This window comes from Rhopalosiphum maidis, chromosome 4 (assembly GCF_003676215.2).
Source record: "Rhopalosiphum maidis isolate BTI-1 chromosome 4, ASM367621v3, whole genome shotgun sequence".
In the NCBI taxonomy this organism is placed as follows: domain Eukaryota; kingdom Metazoa; phylum Arthropoda; class Insecta; order Hemiptera; family Aphididae; genus Rhopalosiphum; species Rhopalosiphum maidis.
In genome coordinates, this window is record NC_040880.1 from 50,658,362 (window position 1) to 50,682,332 (window position 23,971).

The 23,971-nt window shown below is 30.7% G+C and overlaps 1 protein-coding gene across 1 annotated transcript; it reads right to left on the minus strand.

The window, feature by feature from the left end:
• Positions 1-782: 782 nt before the first annotated feature.
• On the minus strand, positions 783-20,050 carry LOC113559100 (tyrosine-protein phosphatase non-receptor type 9). Its single transcript, XM_026964688.1, has 11 exons — positions 19,712-20,050; positions 19,269-19,502; positions 19,078-19,167; positions 18,866-19,006; positions 5,762-5,896; positions 5,500-5,688; positions 5,311-5,413; positions 4,992-5,187; positions 4,386-4,779; positions 2,266-2,473; positions 783-2,140 (listed from the first exon to the last, which is right to left on the minus strand). Exons 1-11 carry the CDS (start codon positions 19,745-19,747, stop codon positions 1,914-1,916), a joined length of 1,953 nt encoding a protein of 650 aa, XP_026820489.1. The 5' UTR covers positions 19,748-20,050; the 3' UTR covers positions 783-1,913.
• Positions 20,051-23,971: the final 3,921 nt, after the last annotated feature.

Here is a 23,971-nt window from a genome sequence, read left to right on the forward strand (position 1 = left end):
ATAGCATGGCCTGTGTCTGTAAATTGTATAATTATGTATATATTCATATATTGGTTTAACTTAAAAGTTGTACAGATATATATTTTCGATTAAAAACAATGTCCACGCGAACAACGTTATTTATTCAATTGACCTCGACATGACAAATAATGCTATATTTTATAGACTAATATTGATAATAGATTTATTTATTGTCTATCGTGTTTAACGGCCATCGAATTTTTATTATTAATTTTTATTTAATCGGTGTCTAAATCCATCTAAGAGATGGTGTGATTTGTTTTTTATTTCCACGTGTAGAACGTATAGGTCACTATAATTTTTTCCGTGACAGCAGTAAATAATAGGATTCTCATATATTTATTTTTTAACACACGGCATTTAAATGACCACATATCTATTTATCTTAAGAAAATAATACATTGTTGAAGTTATTAATGAATAATGATACCTATAGTGATAATATTAGTTTTTTTTTTAACAATGTTATATATTTTTATTAATAATTTGCATTGATTGTTAAATAAAAAATTTACTTATCAATCACCACAATTTTATATAGATAAGTTAATTTTAATTTACTCCTGTTGAACATGATTTTAATTTTTTTCCACACGACCGTGAGTAAAATCTTTTAGGATTTTTTTTTGTTTTTAATCCGAGTTGTGTATAAACTCTAATTGGATTATTAATTAAATAATAAGGAAAATTTTCAAATAAAATTATTATGCGATTTATAATTAACAACTAGGTATATAATTTATAAATACAACACAATAAACTGCTGTTTGCAAATATTATTATAAGTTTATTACACGACCACAATGGTAACCAAATAATTCATTCGAATTCATTAATATATTATTATAATACATAGTTTCGATTAGTTTAAATTGTAATTAATCAGACATGTATCAGTGTTTATCCATGTAATTTTATTAATTCACATGCATGGTTTTAATTAAGTTACAAGAGTTACAACCAAAAGTTTAAATAATATAATAAAGATTGTATTAAAAAAAAAATTCATTACGGCATCACAATATTATGAAATACGAGTGGCACAATGATTCGTTTTATTATCTTATCGTACCTCATTGTGATTGACAACAATAATTATCACATTAAATATATATTATGTATATATATATATATATGTATATATATTACATCAGATTTAGGGTTACGTTTAAAAAAGTTGGATACATGGAATGGTCAGCAAAAAAATTGATAGTTTGTTCACAATAATATTTTTATAACAAAGCCATTTGCACAATGTCAAATGCGCATTTTGCATTAGGATTTTTGTAAAATATGTGTAAATAATCGTTGATCAATATAATAATAGTATTATGTATGCAAAAATAAATTATAATAAATTCTTTTTCGACGACAAGTTAGTTAATACTATATATCGGGCAAAAAGTGTGCGATCACATGACATTTTCATTTACATAATACAATAATATGTAATGTACTGCACGACGTTTAGTTGGTCCAGGGTGGAGAACAAACACTAACAGCCAAAGCCGCTGTGTAGACGAAATGGAAAAAAAAATAATATTTTGATTAAAAATATGAACTATTAGATCGATACAAATTGATTAGATCCGTTTCAGAATAATATATGATATTGTTAAACATATAATATAATAGTATAATTACGAAAAACAAAAAAATACAAAAGTATAATGTCAGAAAACGATTGCAACAGATCATATATATGTATATAATTGGGCGCGCTCATCCCGCTTCTGATTATCTACACGTATAACGTAAATATGCACACACATAATTTATTATATATGCACACTATTTTTATACAAGACATATATATATATATATATTAAATTTCTATATAAGTATTGATAAATGCTTTGCCCGACTGATGAGATTTCCATTGCTGTCGTCGATCAGTCCGAATCTTCGAGGGGTTTCAAGTCACTGAGGTCCGGAGGAGAACAGAGGAACCCTCTGGCCGATGCGTATTCGATTAGTGCTAAATGACAGAACACGTACTGCTCAGGCGTTTGGATGGAATAGGCTCTCTGCGACCGGATCTTTTCCACTACGCCTTTGATATCCACGGTGCTAGTCTCTTCCAGACGGTTGATACAAACGTCCAGCGTGCAGAATGTTCCTGTTGAAAAATCAAGAAATAACGTTGAAATGCCGCGGTATGTGGTGGAGGTAATAAGTAGGTATAAGTAAGTTCGACGCCGTGTTATGCGACGCGACATTTTTCCTATCATTTTTTTCGCTTACCCGTTCGTCCGATGCCCGCCGAACAGTGGACGACTATCGGAGGCCCCCGCTGGTGTCCGGCCCATTTGTCACCGAGGTCTTGTAACATGGACGATTGACATTTCCGGACCTTACCAAGGAAATCCAACATGGCGACAGCGCTGTGTGGCACGCCGAAATCCGGCCACGAGTTGAAACGGAAATGAGACACTTGCCTGACCTCGTTGGTCTAAGAAAAAAACAAAATAAATCGTAAACGGATTCGGTTAATTTATATTATATGACATATTTCTGATGATAATTGATTGTTCAGTGGTTAAAAATATAACTTCGATGTCGGCGTATCACACTTTTGTGCATATCCCTTTAAGATAAACGCATAAAACTTCATGAATACGTAACTAATCATATCTGTATACGTGATTTTCGTCTTACAAACTAATACCTACCAACAAATTTTATAATTCAATTTATAAGTGGTATTAAAAAAAAGTAACGTAAGTAAACAATTTATTCGATTTCATCAAGGGAGCGTAAATTTGGCATATTTCTTTAGGAAACATTGCATTAAAACAGTTTATTAATAGGTATTGTCAATCTTAATTATTCTAAATCAAATTTCTTATAGTCTTTACTATATTCCTTCAAAATCACTAAATACCATTATTCCTATATTACATATTTAAAAAACATCACTGTAATTTTCATTTACAATTACGGTGATAAAATTAAATCCTCGTAGAAAGAATCACAGTACCTAATAATGTAAATAGCACTATTCTCGCCACTCGAAATATATTTTTTACACGAAAAAGGCGCCGTGCTGTATTTTGCCATTTTCTAATTCTTTATATTTCTATTATACTCGCATAATGATCTATTACATGTTATCTTGGATCTTCGCCCAAATATTTACTGCACAATGCATGAGCGTTCCGGGCACAATCGGTCAGCGTCCTAACATGCTGATCATCGCGAATGAACGCTACACGGGCACCTTTGATGCCGAGAGGCGTACAGTTGGTAACAACTAATTTTCCGTCAGCTGCGCGGCAAGAGTATGTATATATGGAGCACGGGTCTGACCGGTAGCATGCATCGGCTACAATAGTCAATAAGGCATAGCATGTGCGAACTTGCCCAATAGATATATTCTTGATGACCATGCGCGTATTCAGTATTAACGATAAATGATTATTATATCGTAATGTTGCTATGCACGTGACAATATCAAATGGAAAAACGAGCTAAGAAGAAATATATATCGAGTTACTAATGTAGATTAGATAATTATCAATCATAACCGATCAAGGAAGAGTACCAACAGAATCAAAAGGGATAAATGATGATGGGACGATGGCAAACGTCAACAACAACAGACGACGGCGCCGAAGATCGACGTCAGACACCACCGTATAGAGTGGGATTTTCCCCAGCACCATTGGGCATCTCCGTACAATTTTGAGCTTATTCCAAGCATTGCCAGACACCTTCACGTAACCGATGTGATAGGCGAGACCGAACTTATAATTACGGCTACGAATTGCAAGCCCAGTCAGTACACGCACGGTTCTACATGGACCGAGCTATCACCAACGTAAAATTAATGAACGTAACAGAACAAAATTACAGTCCACTCCGATTCAAAGAGTTTGCCGGAATAGGTAAGCCACGATAGAACAGATAATAAATTAGTAACCAGTATAACAAAATAATATACATTTTCAATTATAGATTCGATGCACGAACATATTTTACAATTGATTTATTGTATGTCGGTAATAAATAAGATAAGTTTATCTACAATAGCAGATAAAAGAGAGATAATAAAAGTATTTATTTATTATTTAATACTGTGGAAGCCATTTTTTTATTAGCCTTACCCAGAATATTTGATTTAATTCAGTATTTTATAGTTGAGTACCTATAATTATTTTATTTATTAATTTTAATTATTTTATGAATAAATATTATTATGATAATAATTGAACATTTTATATGATAACGCATAATACATACATATTGATAAAATCTAACTTAAACTTTAAACAATAATTTCACTCCGAAATCTAAAAGATCTCCCAAAACGCCACCAGGAGGTAAGAAATCCCAAATAAAACCTAACCTAACTTCGTACTCACATTAGTGTTGGTCACTTCCAGCCGTGTGACGCAGTAGTTGTCGAATTGGCTGAGCGACGTAGTTGACACCTTGAAGTTTTGATACGTCTGATCATCAGACGTCTCGTCAGGCGGCCAGTACTGTTCGCATTTGATCTTACCACATTCAAATACCTTGGTGGTCATGACGATTACCAGCACTTGCTGTTCCCAGATCATGCGCCAGAAGTCTCCGCACGTGTGCGGTAGCGGGCCCTGCGTGGAAATAAACGCGTTTTTCTGTTTGTAACCATCCACGAAATTGGCGTGAATGTAATCGGACATCGGGTCCTTCTCCGACTGTGCCAACAGCACCCTGGTGTGATCGTAGCAAAGCACATCTGTATACCGGTTCTTCAAGAGATTGACTCGAGCCCTGCAGCAAAGTACGACAAAAGGACAGAGGGTTAGACAGTGGCACGATAAGTGTGTATACATGTGGTGCGTATCCGGAGGGTAAAGACCACCAAAAATACAAAGCTCCGGAAAACCACCCATGTAAAATGTGTACAAATATACTCGTAACACGGGTAATGAGAGGGAGTAGCAAAAGATAAAACATGAAAATATTAAAAATATTCATCATACTTGGCAACGTTGAATGTACCGTCAGAAGAACGGGTCTTTATTTCTTCGTATTCTCTGATGAGACCAGCCCTTTTTTTTTTCAACACGTATTCAACAAATTGACTAATAGTTAAACTTTGACTAGAATCACAACGCAAACTGTCGTCGTCCGAAAACCCGCTACTTACCGACGACGGTGGCATCGGAGAAATTTCTTCTATAGGCAAAATAAAAAAAAATTTTATAATAAACACAACAAAAAATGTCCCAAAATTCCGCGAAAAAATATAACGATCTACTTATGAAATAATGTATGTGCTTTCGATATTGCTGCACTTACCTTTTGAATTGGCCGTGTTGCATGTCCACCCCGACAACAAATTGTCGTGAACAACAGCGTTTTCTTCGTTGACGACGTTGTTCTCTTTCAACAGATTATTCGTCTGTAAAAATGTATAATGGATTATGAAAAACAATAAATTATACGCAAACAAATAGGTCAGATTAATGCGTGTACTTATAAACATACTTTGGTCTCCGGCCCGGTTTCCTTTTTCGCGCTGTTCGAATTGCATATGTGGTCGGACATAGCCGAACTTCCATATTTATCACTGTTCGTCATGTAGTTCAAGCAGTAAGACAACCATTTATCGTGTTCAACGTCCACCGTGCCGCCCAAATGCCTTGGCAGCGATTCTCTGGGTATGTGTTGGATCAACTGCGACAAAACGTGACAAACATATTAATATAAATGTCAACGAGAGAAGATTAAAAAATTAAGTCACATGTACCTGGGGCAGGCTGATCGTAAACACACGATCCCTCAACTTTTCTCGCACGAAAAGCCTAAGTATTTTGAATGGGGCTTTGAACCACAGCGGCGCAGTGACAATCAGAACTTTCTTCAGTTTGGCCGGATAGCCACCCTGTGAATCAGACAAGCACACCACGTAAGTTAAAACATAAAAAATCCTTATATATATATATATGTATTAAATTATAATTGTAATCATCTGCAGCAGTATTGTAACATACGCATGATATATTGGAACATATTCTAAATACGTTACATTTAAATGAAACGTCGGAAAAATCGTATAGATTGTTAATATTATATAATAGCATTCCTATAGAGTTATCGACGCGACAATGACGACATTTAAAATGTATGCCGTTAAATAATAATTAAGCTATTATAATAATTATTATACACCGAGAACACCATCGGTTACTAACAAATATAATTTAGTTAATAAAAATTCACCAAGTGATGGCGGTACATCATATAATATAGACATACAGTTGACAAAACTGCAGCCCTTTGATAGCCCCCGATATGATAACTCGCCGTATTGTAAAAGTCTTTTAATTTGTTAAATATTTTACTTCGACTCGACTTGTCCGGGGCGTTATGTATTATAAAATCCCGGCGAATTATCGTATTATAAATAGGTCGGAGCGCGATCGAAGTAGGTCGTCGTGCGCAATGGAAAACGTTATGTTTAAAAACCAACTATGTGTATTATATATATATATATAGTAAATAAAAAAAAACTATATAATTAAAAAATATTGCAGGTTGTCTCTAATCAAACAAACATATGATAGTTGTATTAATTATTCAAGACGAGGCGAGAAAAAACCGTCAGCGGCACATCGTAGAGAAAATATATATAGTGACAGTAGTTTACAACGAGGCGGTAAAAAAATGAAAGGTCGCAGGCTCTAAATTTAAACAACGGTACTACAATGTTTAATATAGAGCGGCACTTGACTGAGCTAACGGATTACTTTATACCGCCGAGCTTCGTCGGATATGCGCTAATTATAATATTTGTATATTTCGCGTTCCGGTCAGGATTCGGATGTTCCTGTGGGCTGTAGGACCTAATTAGCAAACCCAAAGAGACTTAAATTCAAAATCGGCTGTACGTGAACAGTACCCCCGATCCAAAACCGTTTTAATACAGACGTGTTTTGTCGATCGTATGATAAATATAAATATGTAAATACTTATCAGTTATCACTCATTATCGTTTTAATAGATACTTCTGAATATATCTAAACGCGATCTGTGTTTTTTGTCATCGGATGACGATTTTTAATCGTGATGTCTAGGTCTAAGGGAGGAGGGGTACACAATTATCAATCTCAAGTAATCAAAAATACATTAGACAATCCTGATAATCGTAAACATTTAGTGATATTATTTATACGTTATAAACGACCGGCTATAGTGACTCATGGTGAAATAAATGTCAATATATATCATAAACATATTATACACATATTATACGAACGCGATTATTGTTATTAAGAATTATGTATATTATAATATATTTTTCAAAGCGATTAAAATTTAAAACTGTACGATAATATATTATTATTATTATTGTGTGTACGGTTATTAAACAAGAGTGTCAATAATGATTAACGTACATATACTATGTAATGTGTACGAAGTGCGATAAACCGAGTTAAGTGGTTCCAGTCTTCGGTGTAACCAACATATACTTTGTTATTCATCACGATACATTTCAAATGAACGTGTATACATGTATATTAAATACTGATCATAAATGTACAGATGATAAATATTATACTTTAGAATATTTATTTCGAACGTAAACATTTTGATATACACTTGTAGAATTTTCGAGAATATCATCTGTTTATCGTCCTATGTAAGTATATTTAAGTATATTATGTTTATGTATAATACACGAACATCTACATCCAGGAAGTTTATTTTTTATTGATATTTTAACTCGAAATTATGAACATAATAAAAAGTTCAAAATGAAAGAAAAAATAGAAAATAATAAACTCGCTTCCCACATAACATATTAGTTTATGTATAGGTGCCCGGCTCGTCCTACAGCTATAGATCTCTATCATATACACGTATTTATAATATATAGTTCAAGGTCGCGTTTAACACACGTTACAGATCAATAGTCGAGGTGCCAATTTATAACAGAAAATTACTGTAAATAATAAATAAGTGTATCGTTTCAACGGCATTTATACGGAAATGTATATACATATAATATACATTTGTTATAATATAAATTGTATATTCATTGTACCATACACAAATAAATAAAATATATTTTGACGTTTCTATCAATGAACAAAACAAATTATGTTTAAAAAAAATGACTTTAAAACATATTGCTTGCTGTCTTCTATAAAAATATTATTTAGTATTTTAACTTTTGACGCTTATAGCAGTATATTATACCTATAGTACCAACTCTCGTCATTATACAATGTTATATTTTGAACATGCAACGCGCGAAACTATTACGTTCAAAACATCAATATTTTAACAATTTTTTTTTTTAACATGACGTGATGAAATATATTTTTTAATAAAAGCTGAAAAATAAATCGAAAATGTAAAGTTTACCACTAAATCAACTTGAAACATAATTCGCTGTGAAAAATAATATAACTTTTAAAATAAAAACATTGAAAAGAAATGATAAATTGCAAAATATTTTCAAGTTCAAAATAAAATTATTATACTTATCTCCCCTAATTGGCTACGAGTACGATATACCTATACGATATTATGAATTATATATTAGTAATTAAATGAATTTTGTGATTCGTTAGTAATGACGACTAAAAAATAACAACCATTGTAATATATTACCATAAGTAATGATTATCGGAATGTTGAACGTGATGCATCATTGATATAGTTGATACGAGCTACTATTATTTATCATTATTCTGCACAAGAGCATCAATAAACTTATTGGTGTAAAAACTTTCAAAATGCATATTAAGTATTTAAATTTTTAAGATTGTATCAACCACAGATCACACTGCACTGTGAATAAAAAAACATAATATTAACAGCGAATAATTCGATTTTAAATGATAAAAGTATGTATGCAAGCAGTAAACGGTATGGTCATCCTCGACCGAAATAATGATAAACTATAAGAATCGATAATTGCAGCGATTCGCGTTCGAGTAAAAACCGATATAAAATGATCTAAATACGTCATGCATAGGGTACGTTTATCAATATCAGTGTATCACGAAGAACTGACATATTCAAATGCAATTTCGATGTAAAACTGTCTTATACATGCCTTATAAAGAAGTTTTCCTAACGAGAAAACAATGTACCAAACTCCTATATAAATGTATATTTTTAACTCATTTTACCGATAAACTCGTACGTAATCGGGATAAAATAATTCGTAATGAATTCTACGAAATAAAATACTATTATTCTGTATAATATTAAACTAAAACGCTACCCAGCGGTAAAATATAATAGAATTAGGTACCTATATACTACTACGCAGCGTTATAGTCGTACTACGTCCGGACACGGGAAATGAAAACCATATATAATGTTAATGTAAGCCACATATTATATGAAATGGAACGGTGTAGGTAGTTATAAGTAGTTATTTATTTATACAATGTGCTCTAAGTAAGAGACATATGGATACAATCAGTGCACGGGTCAATACTAATAACAAAGTTGGTGAAATACACAGTACGTCCGTATGGCGCGTATTTTTGGATCCCGTGAATCATCTAGATTCTAGATCTTATACCGAACAAATTTATAAAGCAATAACAAATTATCTCTATAATTAACAATACATAATAACCACAATGAAATAAATTTAAATTCAATTAGAAAAAAAAATCTTGGTTATATGTTGACGATTTTCAACTTCATACCTCTATATAGTAATAAAATAACAAGAACTAGTATCGAGTTTAAAGGTGTATTACAAAAAAAAACTGTTAAATGTTTCAAGTAAGTATGTAATTATTAACAACTTCTGTTCTAATCAATATTTTTAAACTTTCTTATTTTTTTTTTTTTTTTTATAATTTTAGCATGTTTATTGATGATCATGATACGTTATAGTTAATTACATTGGTCAATACATTCTGTTATAGCGTGTTAGTTGGTGATATATATATATATATACACACACAAGGGACAAAATCGACGGATATCATTTAATTTAGAGTGGACACATGACATTTACTTCAAAAAGAAAAATGTTCTAAACGGGTTCGGACGGCAATATTTTATCCAAGAACCCCTTTGTATGTGTAACACAAATTAATAGCACATATAAATTATATAGGTAATAATGTTTTCGTTGTACAATCGACAAACATTAACCACACAAAAAATAAAATTATGTGGACAGAATAAACTACGCGTTCCATTTAAAAATTAGCTTGGTGAAAATATGTTCAAATCATTAATCTCCTTTTAGATTTAAAAATACTCGCATGCCAAGACTAAAAATCACGAACTTCACAATAGCTAATTAGCAGGTATTATTTTACGAAAAACGTAGGGGGTGCGGTAGTTTTCAATGTATTAGTTTATCGTATATATCGTAATGTAAAATTACGACATGATGTATGATATAAACGTAAAAATGCAAAAAACCTAAAATCATAAATTTTTATTCTCCCGAGCTACCTTTGGCGTTAAAATCAAAAACATATTTATCCGCGATAACAATATAATATTATAATTTCGTCTTATGATTATATTACACGCCATATCGTTGTTTCCACGACGAATTGTATAACTACGTGTAACCACGTCGTCCAAGGTTGTGTTTAAGTCCGGCGCGCGCTTGTTTCGGTATAAGAGACGAAAAACGAATTTTCTCTTCGAGGAAACAGTCGACATATATTGTATTATACCTATACTACTCTAAACCGTAGCTCGCACAGACAAAAAATAGGTACACACACACGCGAGTAATAATAGTAAGATCACGATATGTAACGGTCGGTGATCATCGGCTCAAGGCTAAACGGGAAAACGGCATCACGAGCGAGCCGAGCCAAAAACAAAACCAGAAAAAAAACGCAGAAGAAACGCGACGAAAATCCTCGAAGCCGCGTGATCTACACGCAAAGATTTACAGCAACAAAAATGTCGATACAATTCATTAGACATAAATCATAATAATAACATGTTAAATAGCACGTATGTAATAGTATCCAAAAACCATCTCATACCGGATCGATATCGTCCGCCGCCGCCGCCGCCGCTGTCCGGGACGGAATGATAATAATACACACACACACTCACCGGTACACACGCGTGCAGCACTATAACAACACACCGTAGTGTCGTCCCCGTCGGCTTTAGTTCGCGGACGCGTGAACGAAAACAATAATAATATATTACTGTAAATGTACAATGTATAATTATTACGTTAAAATCCGAATCGAACGAGACTTCTCTCCGCTGCGCGTTTGTTGTAGTGTTAAAATCGTGTATTTTATTCCGTCGAATTTTTCGGACACACCGCCACAGCGCGTCACGGTCCGCCGGCGTGGACCGGGGGACTCGACCGAAACGACGGTGGGCTCGGAGTGCGCGTCGTGTGGATTCGCGGCGGCACTGGTGCCTGTACTACGCTGCTGCGGCACGACGGCGAAAACGACGAATGCGGACGGCGAAGCGCGACACCCGCGAGCGAAGTACGCGCACCCGTCGGAACGACGCGGAAAAGCAGACTGAGCCCCCTCGGCGTGTGCACCGCGCGCGAGAACGACGAGCAGTCGATACACGCGCGCGGGCGACCGGCGGTGGTGGCGGCGGTGCCCGCGCCGGTGAAAATGCGAACCCCCCCCTCGCCGCCGTGCCGCACCACGCCGCTCCCGCCCGGGATCACGTCTCAGCCCGTTCCCGTTACGCTATACGCGCCGGGACTCTCGTTGAATGGAAAAATGTTCCCATTGACGCCGTCGACGACGACGACGACGACGACGACGCCGTTCGCGATTCCAACCGCCTCCTCCTCTCCGTCCGCCGCCGCCGCCGATTCATCGTTGCTCGCTCTCGCACACTTTCCAGTGACTCCCGAACGCGCGTTTTTCGTATGCACGCGCACACGATATATATCACACTATGTTTGATTAACGACACGATTCTTCGATGTAATATCAATTTTTTACGATTCCGTCCGCAAATCACGCGTACGCGACGTAATCGTTTTCGATACGCGGAATGAAACGACGAACAAAAAAAAAAAAAAATCGTATCGTATCGTACTCATCGTCGTCAACGTACTATATTGTATGCTACAGGGCTGCACACGAGGTAAAAACACTACCGACTGCCGCGTGACGACATAATATAATATTATGTATTTTTATAGCCGCTAAAATCATTCGAATATGTCGTACAATATCGCTGATCTATACGCTACTCTGTGCGATCGACGATATTTGACTACTAAACATGATATTATTACTATATATTATTACATACCTACCGCTACGAACCATACAGTAATAAACAAGGTATCATATTATTATAAAATTAAAGACGCTATCGACATGTTATGATGACATATTCGCGGACGAGATTGAGCTAATTGGCTAATCGAAATCACGGACGGCTGCCACGCGCGATACGCTTCGTACGAGTAAAACGTGTGGCATTATTTATTTACCGTCCGCACCGTCGGTTCGTGGTTTTTATAATTAAAATTACACTGTTTTCAAAACAACATACAGCTGCAGTTTTAAAGGTACATTCAATTTGGTCATAAGAATCGAGAAAAACATTACAACGACATTGTAAGGATAAAATTATTATTTGTAATTATATCATTGACATTTACACAAATTGAATGATTAATTTGACATTATTGCATACATTTTGATAATATTCAAATTAGATACACAATCCTTAGGATTAATCGTCTTGTCTGCATAACTTAAGGATAAAAATAACTTCGAATTTAATTAATAAGCTTATACTAACTGATGGCTAATTAATAAGAATTAATTTTAAAAAAAAATCGGTATTTAATTATAAACTTATATACTGCGGATCAATACATTATATTTTAAAAAGCTATTCAATGATAATTGATAAGGATTAAATAAAAGTAAAACAAATTATTAGTTTAGGGTAATTCTATTATAATAAGTTAAATTTTCAACTTCTATAATTGAATACCAACTGTACAACTAAAATATACTGTATTACTGCGAGGGAAATCGTACTTTGTTTATTTCAATAGTATATTAAGTACAATTTTATTGTATTATAAACATTAATCATAAGTAATGACTTCACAGCTATATTAAACTACACGGATGAAGTTAATTCTTAGATTATAGTTAAGTATTTGTAAAAATTAAATAAAGTTAGTTACCTTGAATTAACTCATAAAACTACAATATGAAAAAAATTGCTACCTATACAAATAAATAAAAAATATGGCGATTAATGAGTAATGATGCTATGAAGTATGAAGTATAAACTTATGTTATGGTGTATTTTACAAAACTAATTTCTCAAATTACTAATATAAATAAATCAATAAACTATTCGTACAATAGTACGAACTAATTTGTTAAGATTTTCTCTGAATGCCAATAAATATAAATTTAGCACAGTCATTTTAGCATAATTCAATAGGTCTTTATTTTGTTTAGATCGGGTCTCGTCGGAAACATGACTAATCAGGATAATTCTTTCCTGCCTGTTACAATTCGTTCCATTTAGTGATCTTCATTTAACGGATTTCCTTTTTTTAACATCCGGCCACAAATTGTTGTTTTGTTAAAAAAAAAATTTAATTAGTAATTTAAAGAAATATATACACACCGAATAGAGAAAAAAATCCATAGTAATACCTATAGGTACTACTACTAAAATAGGGAATGCCGATTGACAGTTAGAAAATGAAATAAATCACAACAAACAGTATATTATTGTATTGTTGCGTAAAATTATACACGACCACGAATCTATTATTGGGACTTTAAGAGACTAGTTCTAGGCAAAACAAGTTAATATTGGTAATTTTCGATTTTGTACACGTATGCCATTATTATACGTGTCCAAACTATTGTGCAGTTGGCTAGCAGTCTCGTGAAGAAATTATATCACGTGTCAGGAAGTACTTCCTCTCTTTTATGCCGACTTCATCGCCACCCTAAATACCTACACAGTCCACACGGTGCGTATGGAATGTCAGGTTACAAAATTACTAATAAGACTACCATCATATTACAATATATAATATATTAACGCATGTTCCTAAATTCAGAAAATAAATAACACGTATTAAATCCCATACCGGTACTTATTTATAAATGTAATTTATCACGATTTCAAGATAAATTGAATTTTCGTATAGACAATTTCACAAATCAACTAATACATTATACACATTGAACATTGAAGACAAAATCAAAAGCAAATAATGAATATTTTGAATAGTTGTAAATATATAAATTAGTGATAACAAACTAACTTAAATGATTAATGGTCTATACTCTATAGTATTTTATTTTATATAGGTGCATTATACATTATTCATCGTTGTTCATTTATTTACAAAAATCTGATATTTTATAATATAAAATAAATAATATAAATATATACATTAAACATATATTTAACATTCGTCAGGTCAAAATTATGTAACATTGTTATTTGTCAAGCGTTTTAATTTTTATTGAAAAATTACAAACACTGAGTTTGTTGGTTAAAAACTATCTTAGAACAGTCGTTTACAAAATGCTCGAATGCAAAAAGGTTTTTACCAAGGTTTAGTGGGGTTGTGACTAAATACAGCTGAGCCGGACCCTACATTATCATCGCCCTAACTGGAAGGAAACAAAGGGGGCTTCCCCTGCTACACTGGAGTACGCGCATGTGTTCTCACGCGAGTTCTGTACTCTTAGCATTATCGATCGTACAATTCTGCTCTCTTTGGTTTCTTTCATTCATCCATTCTCAAATTGTTTTTACAGTTAAATCTAATAAGTTATAACCCTCACGAAAACTTATGTAATTACATGACCAGCATTAGTTGCGTAAAAATAAGTATCCCAATTAATTAAAATTTAAATCAATTGTGTTTAACAAAATATACCGTTTTATTATCCACTATGTTTGTCCGCGTTTATTATACAATTTATCCGAATAATTTATTTATTAAATTTTATTAAAATAAATATTTACAATCTATGTAGATATATTATCATAATATCATAAATACCATTTAAGGTACATATGATGTTTACAAAAAATGATATTACATACCAAAATACACGAGAGAAGAACCTTTACCTATATTATAGAGTATTATGTCTGAAACATAAATATAATTTTTATTTTAAAATCTGATTTTTGCAAATTATCATTAAGTTTTACGATTAGAATTATGAATATTATTTTTTTATGTAACTTGATATGCGAAAATGATTTTTATTTTTATTTAGGAATCATGTTCGAAAAATTTGTAAGGCAGACTTTCCTAAATAATCTAAAATTAAAATTATTAATTTCTATTATATATGTATAGAATTATTATTCTTAAACGAAAAATAAATAAAATATTAACAAGCTATATCTTAATTGAAAATTCTTAACTCTGTGAATATTGGAGTTTATTTTTGAAATAATTGGTTATGAACAAAATATGTCCTAAATGTAAATATACCAAATAAATAAATATGATTACGCCGAAATAATAAGAATAAAAAAAAAAATAATTTCAAAAAAATATTAGTAAATAATAAAGTTTTGATTGGAAAAATACAATGAATGTTATTTTGAATTAACAATAATAAATTATACAAAAAAAAATATTCAAATAGAATAATACTGCTCTTCATACATTTTTCCAGAAAACTTAAATATTTAGATAAACTTTCTATTTCAAAACGACATGAGATATTATTAATATATATCTAGTCTTACATAACATATGATAGAAAATGTTTTATATTTTTTTTAATATTAGTCCATTCAAATAGAAGAACTTCAAAGAAAAAAATATGAAAGAGTACAGATATGCAACATAAATATTAAATATTCAGATTATAAGTTCTATTGCATAAAAAAGGTTTCAATAGAGTGTATAATATTATATACATTACAAATCGATATGCGGACCTATTCACTAAGGATTCACACTTTATTTTAAAATGAGTTTTTTAAATCTATGAAAAATAACTTGAAAAGTCGTGAAATATAATAAATGGATTAAAAACATAAATACTCTAAATACGTCTAAATTGGTAGTGATTAATATAGATACCAAACAATTTTATTCACAAATAAGTCAATTTTAATTTAAACTTGGAAAACCGGTCATTGAATTATTATTGTTAAAATCATAAATGTAATACAGATAAGAAAGTAAATCTCTGAATTATTATTTAATGCCTTTTAAATTCTAGGTTTTAAGAATAGTATTTTGTTTAACAAAAGAAATAATAATTTAATTTATTAAAGATAACATTAATGAGTAAGCTATCAGAATCAATTTATGAATCACTAAACTTGAGTTTCTAGGCCATAACTATACTAAAACAAATATTTTTTAATATTTAAAATTTTTTAAATTTGGTGTTGTTATTAAATAGACAAAAAGCTTTATATCATTAAGACAATAAATATCAATATAATTAATAATTCTTTAGACATATGAAAATGAGTAAAGGTTAAAAATTTAACAATTTTAGGAGATTAGATAATTACATATTATAAAATAATTTAAATTAAGCGATTTTACTTTCAGCATTTATTTTTAATACTTTAAACTAATATTATTTAAATAGTTTAAACAAAGTTATAATTTATATTTAAAAATTAAAATTTTTAACCACTTTTTTCTCAAATTATATTTGATAATTTAAAGACTATATAATATATCTATAGAAAATAGTATCTCTTTACAACTAGTATATGTAAAGATATTTTGTTAAATACATTTTCATACATAACTAAGAAACATTTGTTATACAACAATTTATTATTGGTGATTATCTCTGTTAAACTATTAAATAATAGTAAATAATATTTACATATATATATATATTAATAAAATTCAAAAATGATCAAACACTTATAATGAAATATTCAAAAAATATATTTAAAATATTTAAATGAGATAATAGATACTTATTTTGTTTTTTATTTTTAATATCAACTGTTGCCAAAGTATTTAAGTCTCAAACTATTTAATACATGTCTGTACTAAAATAGCATAAGCCATCTTTACAAACAAATAATCCTTGAACTCCTTGAGATATTAATAATTAGACAAGTCATAGAATATTGGTCACACATAAATTTGTTTCGGCTCCTTAATACTTACATTTAAATAATATATTAAGTATTTTGTGTAAGAAAATAATTAAGAAATATAATACACGCTTATCAAAAAATAAAAGTAGCAAGAATGTTTAGTACTCTTACAATAATATACTAACTACTATAAATATTTTATCTACTGTAATTCTATCAACAAATTTATTTTTTTATTAATACAATTATGCCAGGACCTCCCATTTTCTCACATTTTTGAAATTCGGCTACTTTGACATAAATTTTACCAATTAAGTATAGTTGGTATTGATATTTATGTAAACACCTAGATTTTTAGTACCTTCAATTAAATTACTCAATACTAGGCAAGTTATCGAACAAATATAAAACACAATTATACTTTTATCTTTAATCATTTTTTACCTTTTTATTACACTAAATATATACATTAATATAATATATGGTTTTCAAAATATTTCCTTCTGATTCTTGTTTTCTACTATGTTTTACAAATATTTCTTATTATTTTAATTCATCATTATAAATTGTTCAGTCTTATAAACCATGTGTATAAAAGAAAAAGGTCATGTATCTCTTAATTTTGAAAATAATAACAATATAATAATACAAATACCTACAATTAAACCACCTATAATCCCACAACTCACAAATACTGACAAATTAATTTTATTTTTCATATAAAAAGCCTAATCTTAATTGCAAAATGATAAAGTAAATTATACAGATACAGTGAAATTTGGTATGTGAATAGATATTATTAGACACTGTTATTTTTCTAAATAACATACTAAACCACCAAATATACAGTAGATAACATATTATACAAGTACCAAATTTTTCCATTAATTAAAAATAAATCAATTTTAGAATTCAAAATTAAAGTATACAATTTTATTTTATGATACCTAATTAATATTATTATAATAAGAAACTATATGTGTGCTCATTCTGCAAACCAATGATGTTGAAATTCAATAAAAAAAATAATAATAATAAACATTTTAACTACAATTTAAATTTATTAAACTTAATTGTTTGATGTATTTAATGGACAATAACTATGCGTGTAATTTAACACATTTTCAATTAGTTTGAAATAAAAATATAATTTTTGACAAATTCAACACATTAATTGAACATGATAAGCATTATACTTTATGCAATGCCAATATTATACCATGTTTGTGCACAATATTATAATATTACTTTTTAAGTTTCTTTCTAATATTCTACTTTTTAAATAAAGAATTGTAATTAATATTAATTACAGAATTACAATATAATTTGTTTATTTTTATAAACATATTATGAATAATTACACTTTTAAGATTTGATTTTCCAACATTTGTAAAATAAGTTTTATTTGGGACATTATTTAAGTACTTCTAGTTTTTAAAAATATCAACACAAATTGTAATATGTTGAACATAAAGTAAAATCATAAATATAAATATATATACTTAGAATAGGTACATACAAAATTATTTATAAAAAATAATATTTTTTTAAAAAAAAAACTATAATTTATGATATTTAACTTTAAAATACCTATTACCTAAGTTTAAAAATTTATCCTCAATAAAATATTTACTGTTTATTATATAATATGTTTTCTATACAGTATTACAAATTATATTTAGCAACAAGTATTTAGATAAGACTTATATAGGAGATCCATTCAATAAGAGTATGCTTCAATCATTCCATTAATTTATTTCCTCAACTATTATGGATTTGTCAATTTGATGTAAATAATATTCAATACACTTACTTTGAGTAATGTTAAGATTTTTTGACTCAAATCATAATCAAAATTTGAATACTTGGAATCAGACATATCATAAATGAATACCAACCCACATTTTTGAGTCTTGACGTTTTCAAGAGCTATATCCAGTTGGTAAACAATACCCTATTTCAATAACAAACAATATTTAAAATGTATAATAATATTAGAAACCCTATTGTAAATAGTGTACATACCTGCAAAGTAGTTTGATGTGAAGAAAATTGTGGTACATGATAACGTGCAGTAAAAACAGCTATAGCAGCACCTGTTGAATCTCTTGTTGGCTATAAACAATGAATACATAGGTAAGTTTAAACTTATTATATGTACACAAGTTAAATATGTAAAAATTTAGAAATTTTTGAATTTAACAATTTATCATTACCAAAATTGTAAATTTTTGAGTTTGAATTTCACTTTTCAACGGTTCAACAGCACAATTAAACCCAAACAGCCCCTCACGCAGTCTGGTTTCTTCGTGCTGTTCGTACAACAGTACAGCTCTGGTGACATCAAATTTCCTGGCAACCAAAAACTTGAAAGCAGATGATCGGGCTATTGGCGGTTTGTTTTGGAATTTACGCGTCTGATTGATCGTATGGATGAATTCATCTACAGCCTATGAAACAATCAAATAAAACACAATATACTATCATTTGACATACACCTAATCTGGGCATCGGGTGTAGTATTTGTGTATTATAATACACACCTTCGTGTTTGGTAATACAGCGTTGTCAATAACTGCAGCGAAACTGCTTTGACAGCCGCCCCACAATAGGTGTGCCTATTATATCAGTAAATATCCGCCATACACAGATCACTTACCTGTTCTTGTTCCAGCGTAAGATCCCCAATTTCCATTTCGAACGTATTGCGATCATCAACTGTGGAATTATTATTCTTATTGAACACCCGAGCGGTACATTCGCGCCGACTTGCCGGATATGTTAAGGACCAGACTTTGCACTATCCAACCGTCATTAGGACGGTGACAACGAGCCGTTTGTATGGCACATATTGGGTTGTCGTTGTGATTTTTGCTACGTTTCGGTGAACGGAACGATATCGATAACGAAATCGGATAAAATAATTAATAATATTGTTGTGTATTATATTATTTAATATTTTTTTGACCGACGTTTGTTGAATGTTTTGTTAACCTTTTTTATTTTTTTATCAACGTAATGTATACAGTACGCTACCTGGTGGTGTCGGGCCGTAACTACAAACGACGATAACACAACCACTAGTGTTGACAAAATACGGAGACGCAACCAGTGGCGGCGTCGTCCTTCGAGTAGATACGTGTAATTTGTAAAGGCCGTCGGCTAACCCACGCGGTCACGCACAAATATATTTCTAGTTCCGTTCCCTCAATAAATGTCTTTACAATTTTAAAACAATTTTGACATTTTTCCCAAAAATATATGTTCAGTATATTTTCAATTTTTCATACTGCAATCGCGGTACACCGCTCTGTATATAATATACGTGGATACCTATTGTTATACTTTTTTCATCACTATATGTACCCCCTCTAGTAAATATAATTCCAAAATTCTAATTACACCCGAGTAAAAGACCATAATGACGAATGTAAAATAACAATTTATTTCGTCATCGGGCGCACCACAGACGCATATAGTTATGATATGTATGTAGGCCAAATTACACTATCTATCTATACATATATGTATATAAAATATATGTATGTATATAATACGAACGAATTATCAACTTCAGACGTGTAAATGATGACGAATTTGCTTTAAATATAAAATAACTAAATACCTAGATATGCAGTATAGGTATACCTAAATGTACTTCAAGAGAGCAAACGTGCCCCCCTTCCGAAACATACAACAAACTATTAACAAAATGTATTTATTGAATATACCTATATATACAGTAATACTCGTTACAATCTGATTATCTTTTATTATTAATATCATTTATCAATGAACACATTCAAACACCTAACTGGACTACTGAAGTCCACATAATTAAAAAATTATTATTTCTATTATAAACTTACGATAGACTATAATGATGATAAAGTTCCGACAATTAAATTATGATTAACACAACCAGATTCAACATCAACTATTTAGTCACGTATTTACGACTTACTTGTGATTATAATGACACATTTTGACACTGGGCACGGGCCCGGTAAATCAGTAATCACGCAATAAAATAATATGATGGCTAATGCTACTAGAGAACTAAGGAAATGGTGTGAACTATAAAAAAAAATGTACCGATCGACTAAAAAACTAATCTTATTTATAATTTTTATCATATCATACCAGCAAAAAAATTTCCAAAAAGCCAAGATGGCGAAGTGCCCAACTTGGTTGTCTATGATGTTTGCATAATATTTCTTTCACTCGAGCACAACGAATATTAGGTATTAACAAATGCGAATGTGTGCGTATATTAACATATCATTCTTTGCGTATTTATTGCACGTGTCGGTACATAGATGAGTGTCGAGAAAGCTTGCATTCATACTATTCATAGGTACCACTTAATATTAAACACATATAGTAAAACAAATCGTTATTAAACATTTAACTTTCAAGATATTCGGTTTGCCAAGGCGCGAGAACCAAGTCCCTACACAATAGAAAATTAATTAATTAATTAATTAACGTATAAATCTACATCGATTTAAATTAGGTGACAAATATAATATATACAAGAAACATTGTTTTTTACAAAATGCTTAGTTTTATAATTTTGTTTATTTAAAATTAATTTAAGTCCCTTGTTAAAACAATAAGCCTTGTATAATAAATCCGTTTGTTATACATGTAAGATATAATTTTTAAAGTCATTAAAAATAAATTACACATTATCTTAGTCGATGAGTAAGTTGAATGAGCCTATTCTGATATTACAAGACAATATAGAATGTGAATTAAAAAATTAGTCACTGTCTACAAAATATATCAACATATTGCGATACGATTGTACACACTACACGGGTGATCGGTGGTGTAGGTATTCATATTGGGTGGTCATATATCTACTCATATCATATTGGCACCACGATGACACCGCCCAACCCGATCCGGTTTTAAATAGCAAAACAGTAGCCCGTACATACTACTTATTATGTCGTACATTATATATTTGTATATTTCTTCAAGTAAACGCGTGTAAGATATGTGTTTAAGACATTAAATTCTCGTCCAAATGTGCTACCGCAGCGACTGTGTAATATGTCTGTTACGAATATTAATAGAATAATGCATATAGGTACAATAATAATAATGATAATAATAAATAAAATACGATTGCTCGATAGTTTGTACGCCGGAAATCGGCGTCAACTTGTAGTAATGCTGCACCCGGGCAGATGGTACCTAAATGAATTAATGACGACACAGATTTCGTAATCTAGCGAAATAAAAAATTCCGATCCATCCGCATTGTTGCGGCAAACGTCATCAGCAGTCCGTTAAATATGTACAAATTATACGCATTTTGAAACCAGATTCAGTCCGATCAGAATTTATCGATTACCGTTGTGAATTCCAGTGATATCATCTGCAGTAATTATTGTTAAATTACGCGGATGACGATAAATGACTGTACCTAGACACGGTATAATATATACATAACAAGTATTAAATATAATATAGTATTACGGTATCGTTCGCTATACTAATATTCTATTTAATATAAACTGGACTGTCCGGACTTGTATATACCTACCTATGTTCAATATTATACTTTCATTTTCTTCAAACTACATACACGACCAAGAGCGTCCGGAGAGGGGAAACAGAGGGGCCATTGTCCCCCTGGAATTTAATGCCTGTATATATATATATATATATATATATATATATATATAATTTATTATAACACGCGTACATCGCATAATGATACACCATAATATTACAGTGTTCATAATATAGCTCATAAAATATATTTCTAGAACAAAACAATTTTTTTTTTTAGTCTATTTATAATCATTCGTGATAAAATGTTCAATATTGCTCTGCGGTGTGAGATTTTATTCAGCGGTCCCGCCTTAATACCTACTTACGGCTTGTTTATCAAACATTTTGAATGTACCAATGCCTATTATATACCCATTTTAATTTTTAATTAATTTTTAATCCTAATAATATTTCCTACAACTTAATTGTTATGGTTATTGGTTTGTTTTTAATTTTCAACGAAGAGGTAGACGTTTCGAAAACGATTGAACTCTGTTGCTCATCTGTGACTTTGTTTTTGTGTAAGAAGAATTTGGAACCTAACGGTATCACTTATAAAATATTAAAATTTAAAATTAACAAATATATAGTGTTTAATAAGCATAAGTAATATAACTAAAGATTCTTATAATTAATATTATATGAGTATGCGAACGATCACGTAAATTTCGCAAGACGAAGAACACATAATGTATTTATTTATAGTGGTGTGTAATATTATTTCTGCTGGTCATTTTTCAATCGTATATTTACTATCCATTTTAAATCGAAATAATCGAATCATATATGTATCCAGCTGTCAAGTTTCAGCTAAATAAATCATAGATTTATCTATTAAAGTAAGGTTATATTACATAGTCTTTAATAATTTGATTCTCACGTCAACCAACATAATTATATCAGCTCATTATATAGCAGTTTCATATTTATCATCACTTTGGCTTATTTTCAGCTACAATTATAATACACATTATTTATATGACCATAGGTCGTACATACGGGTATATACACTACACAAAGTATATCGGTGTACATAATATTATACGTATGTATCAAACAGTAGATTTCCTTTTTTCTCGACTAGTATATAAGTACGTATATTTAACAGTTATTAGTGTTCTAAAGAAAATAATTCTTAATGTAGTTTTTGGTTCACTTAAATAATATTTAAATGTTTGTTTTCGCGTTTGTAACGACCGGACAAATACATTGTTGTTGTAGGTACTTTTTGTGTCTTTATGTGCATATAAAATATATTATAAGCAAATAAACTTTCTTCGTTTGTATATTGAATCATATACGTATCATTTATCGATTTATCTACCTATTATAAAGTTATTTTATAATAATT

Excerpts from the sequence above, each read along its gene's own strand:
- LOC113559100 (XM_026964688.1), bottom strand. The coding sequence starts at position 19,747 with ATGGAAATTGGGGATCTTACGCTGGAACAAGAACAG. Across the intron at positions 5,689-5,761 it reads TTACGATCAGCCTGCCCCAG|TTGATCCAACACATACCCAG; the intron begins GTACATGTGACT and ends GTTTTGTCGCAG. Across the intron at positions 2,141-2,265 it reads GGCGGGCATCGGACGAACGG|GAACATTCTGCACGCTGGAC; the intron begins GTAAGCGAAAAA and ends ATTTTTCAACAG.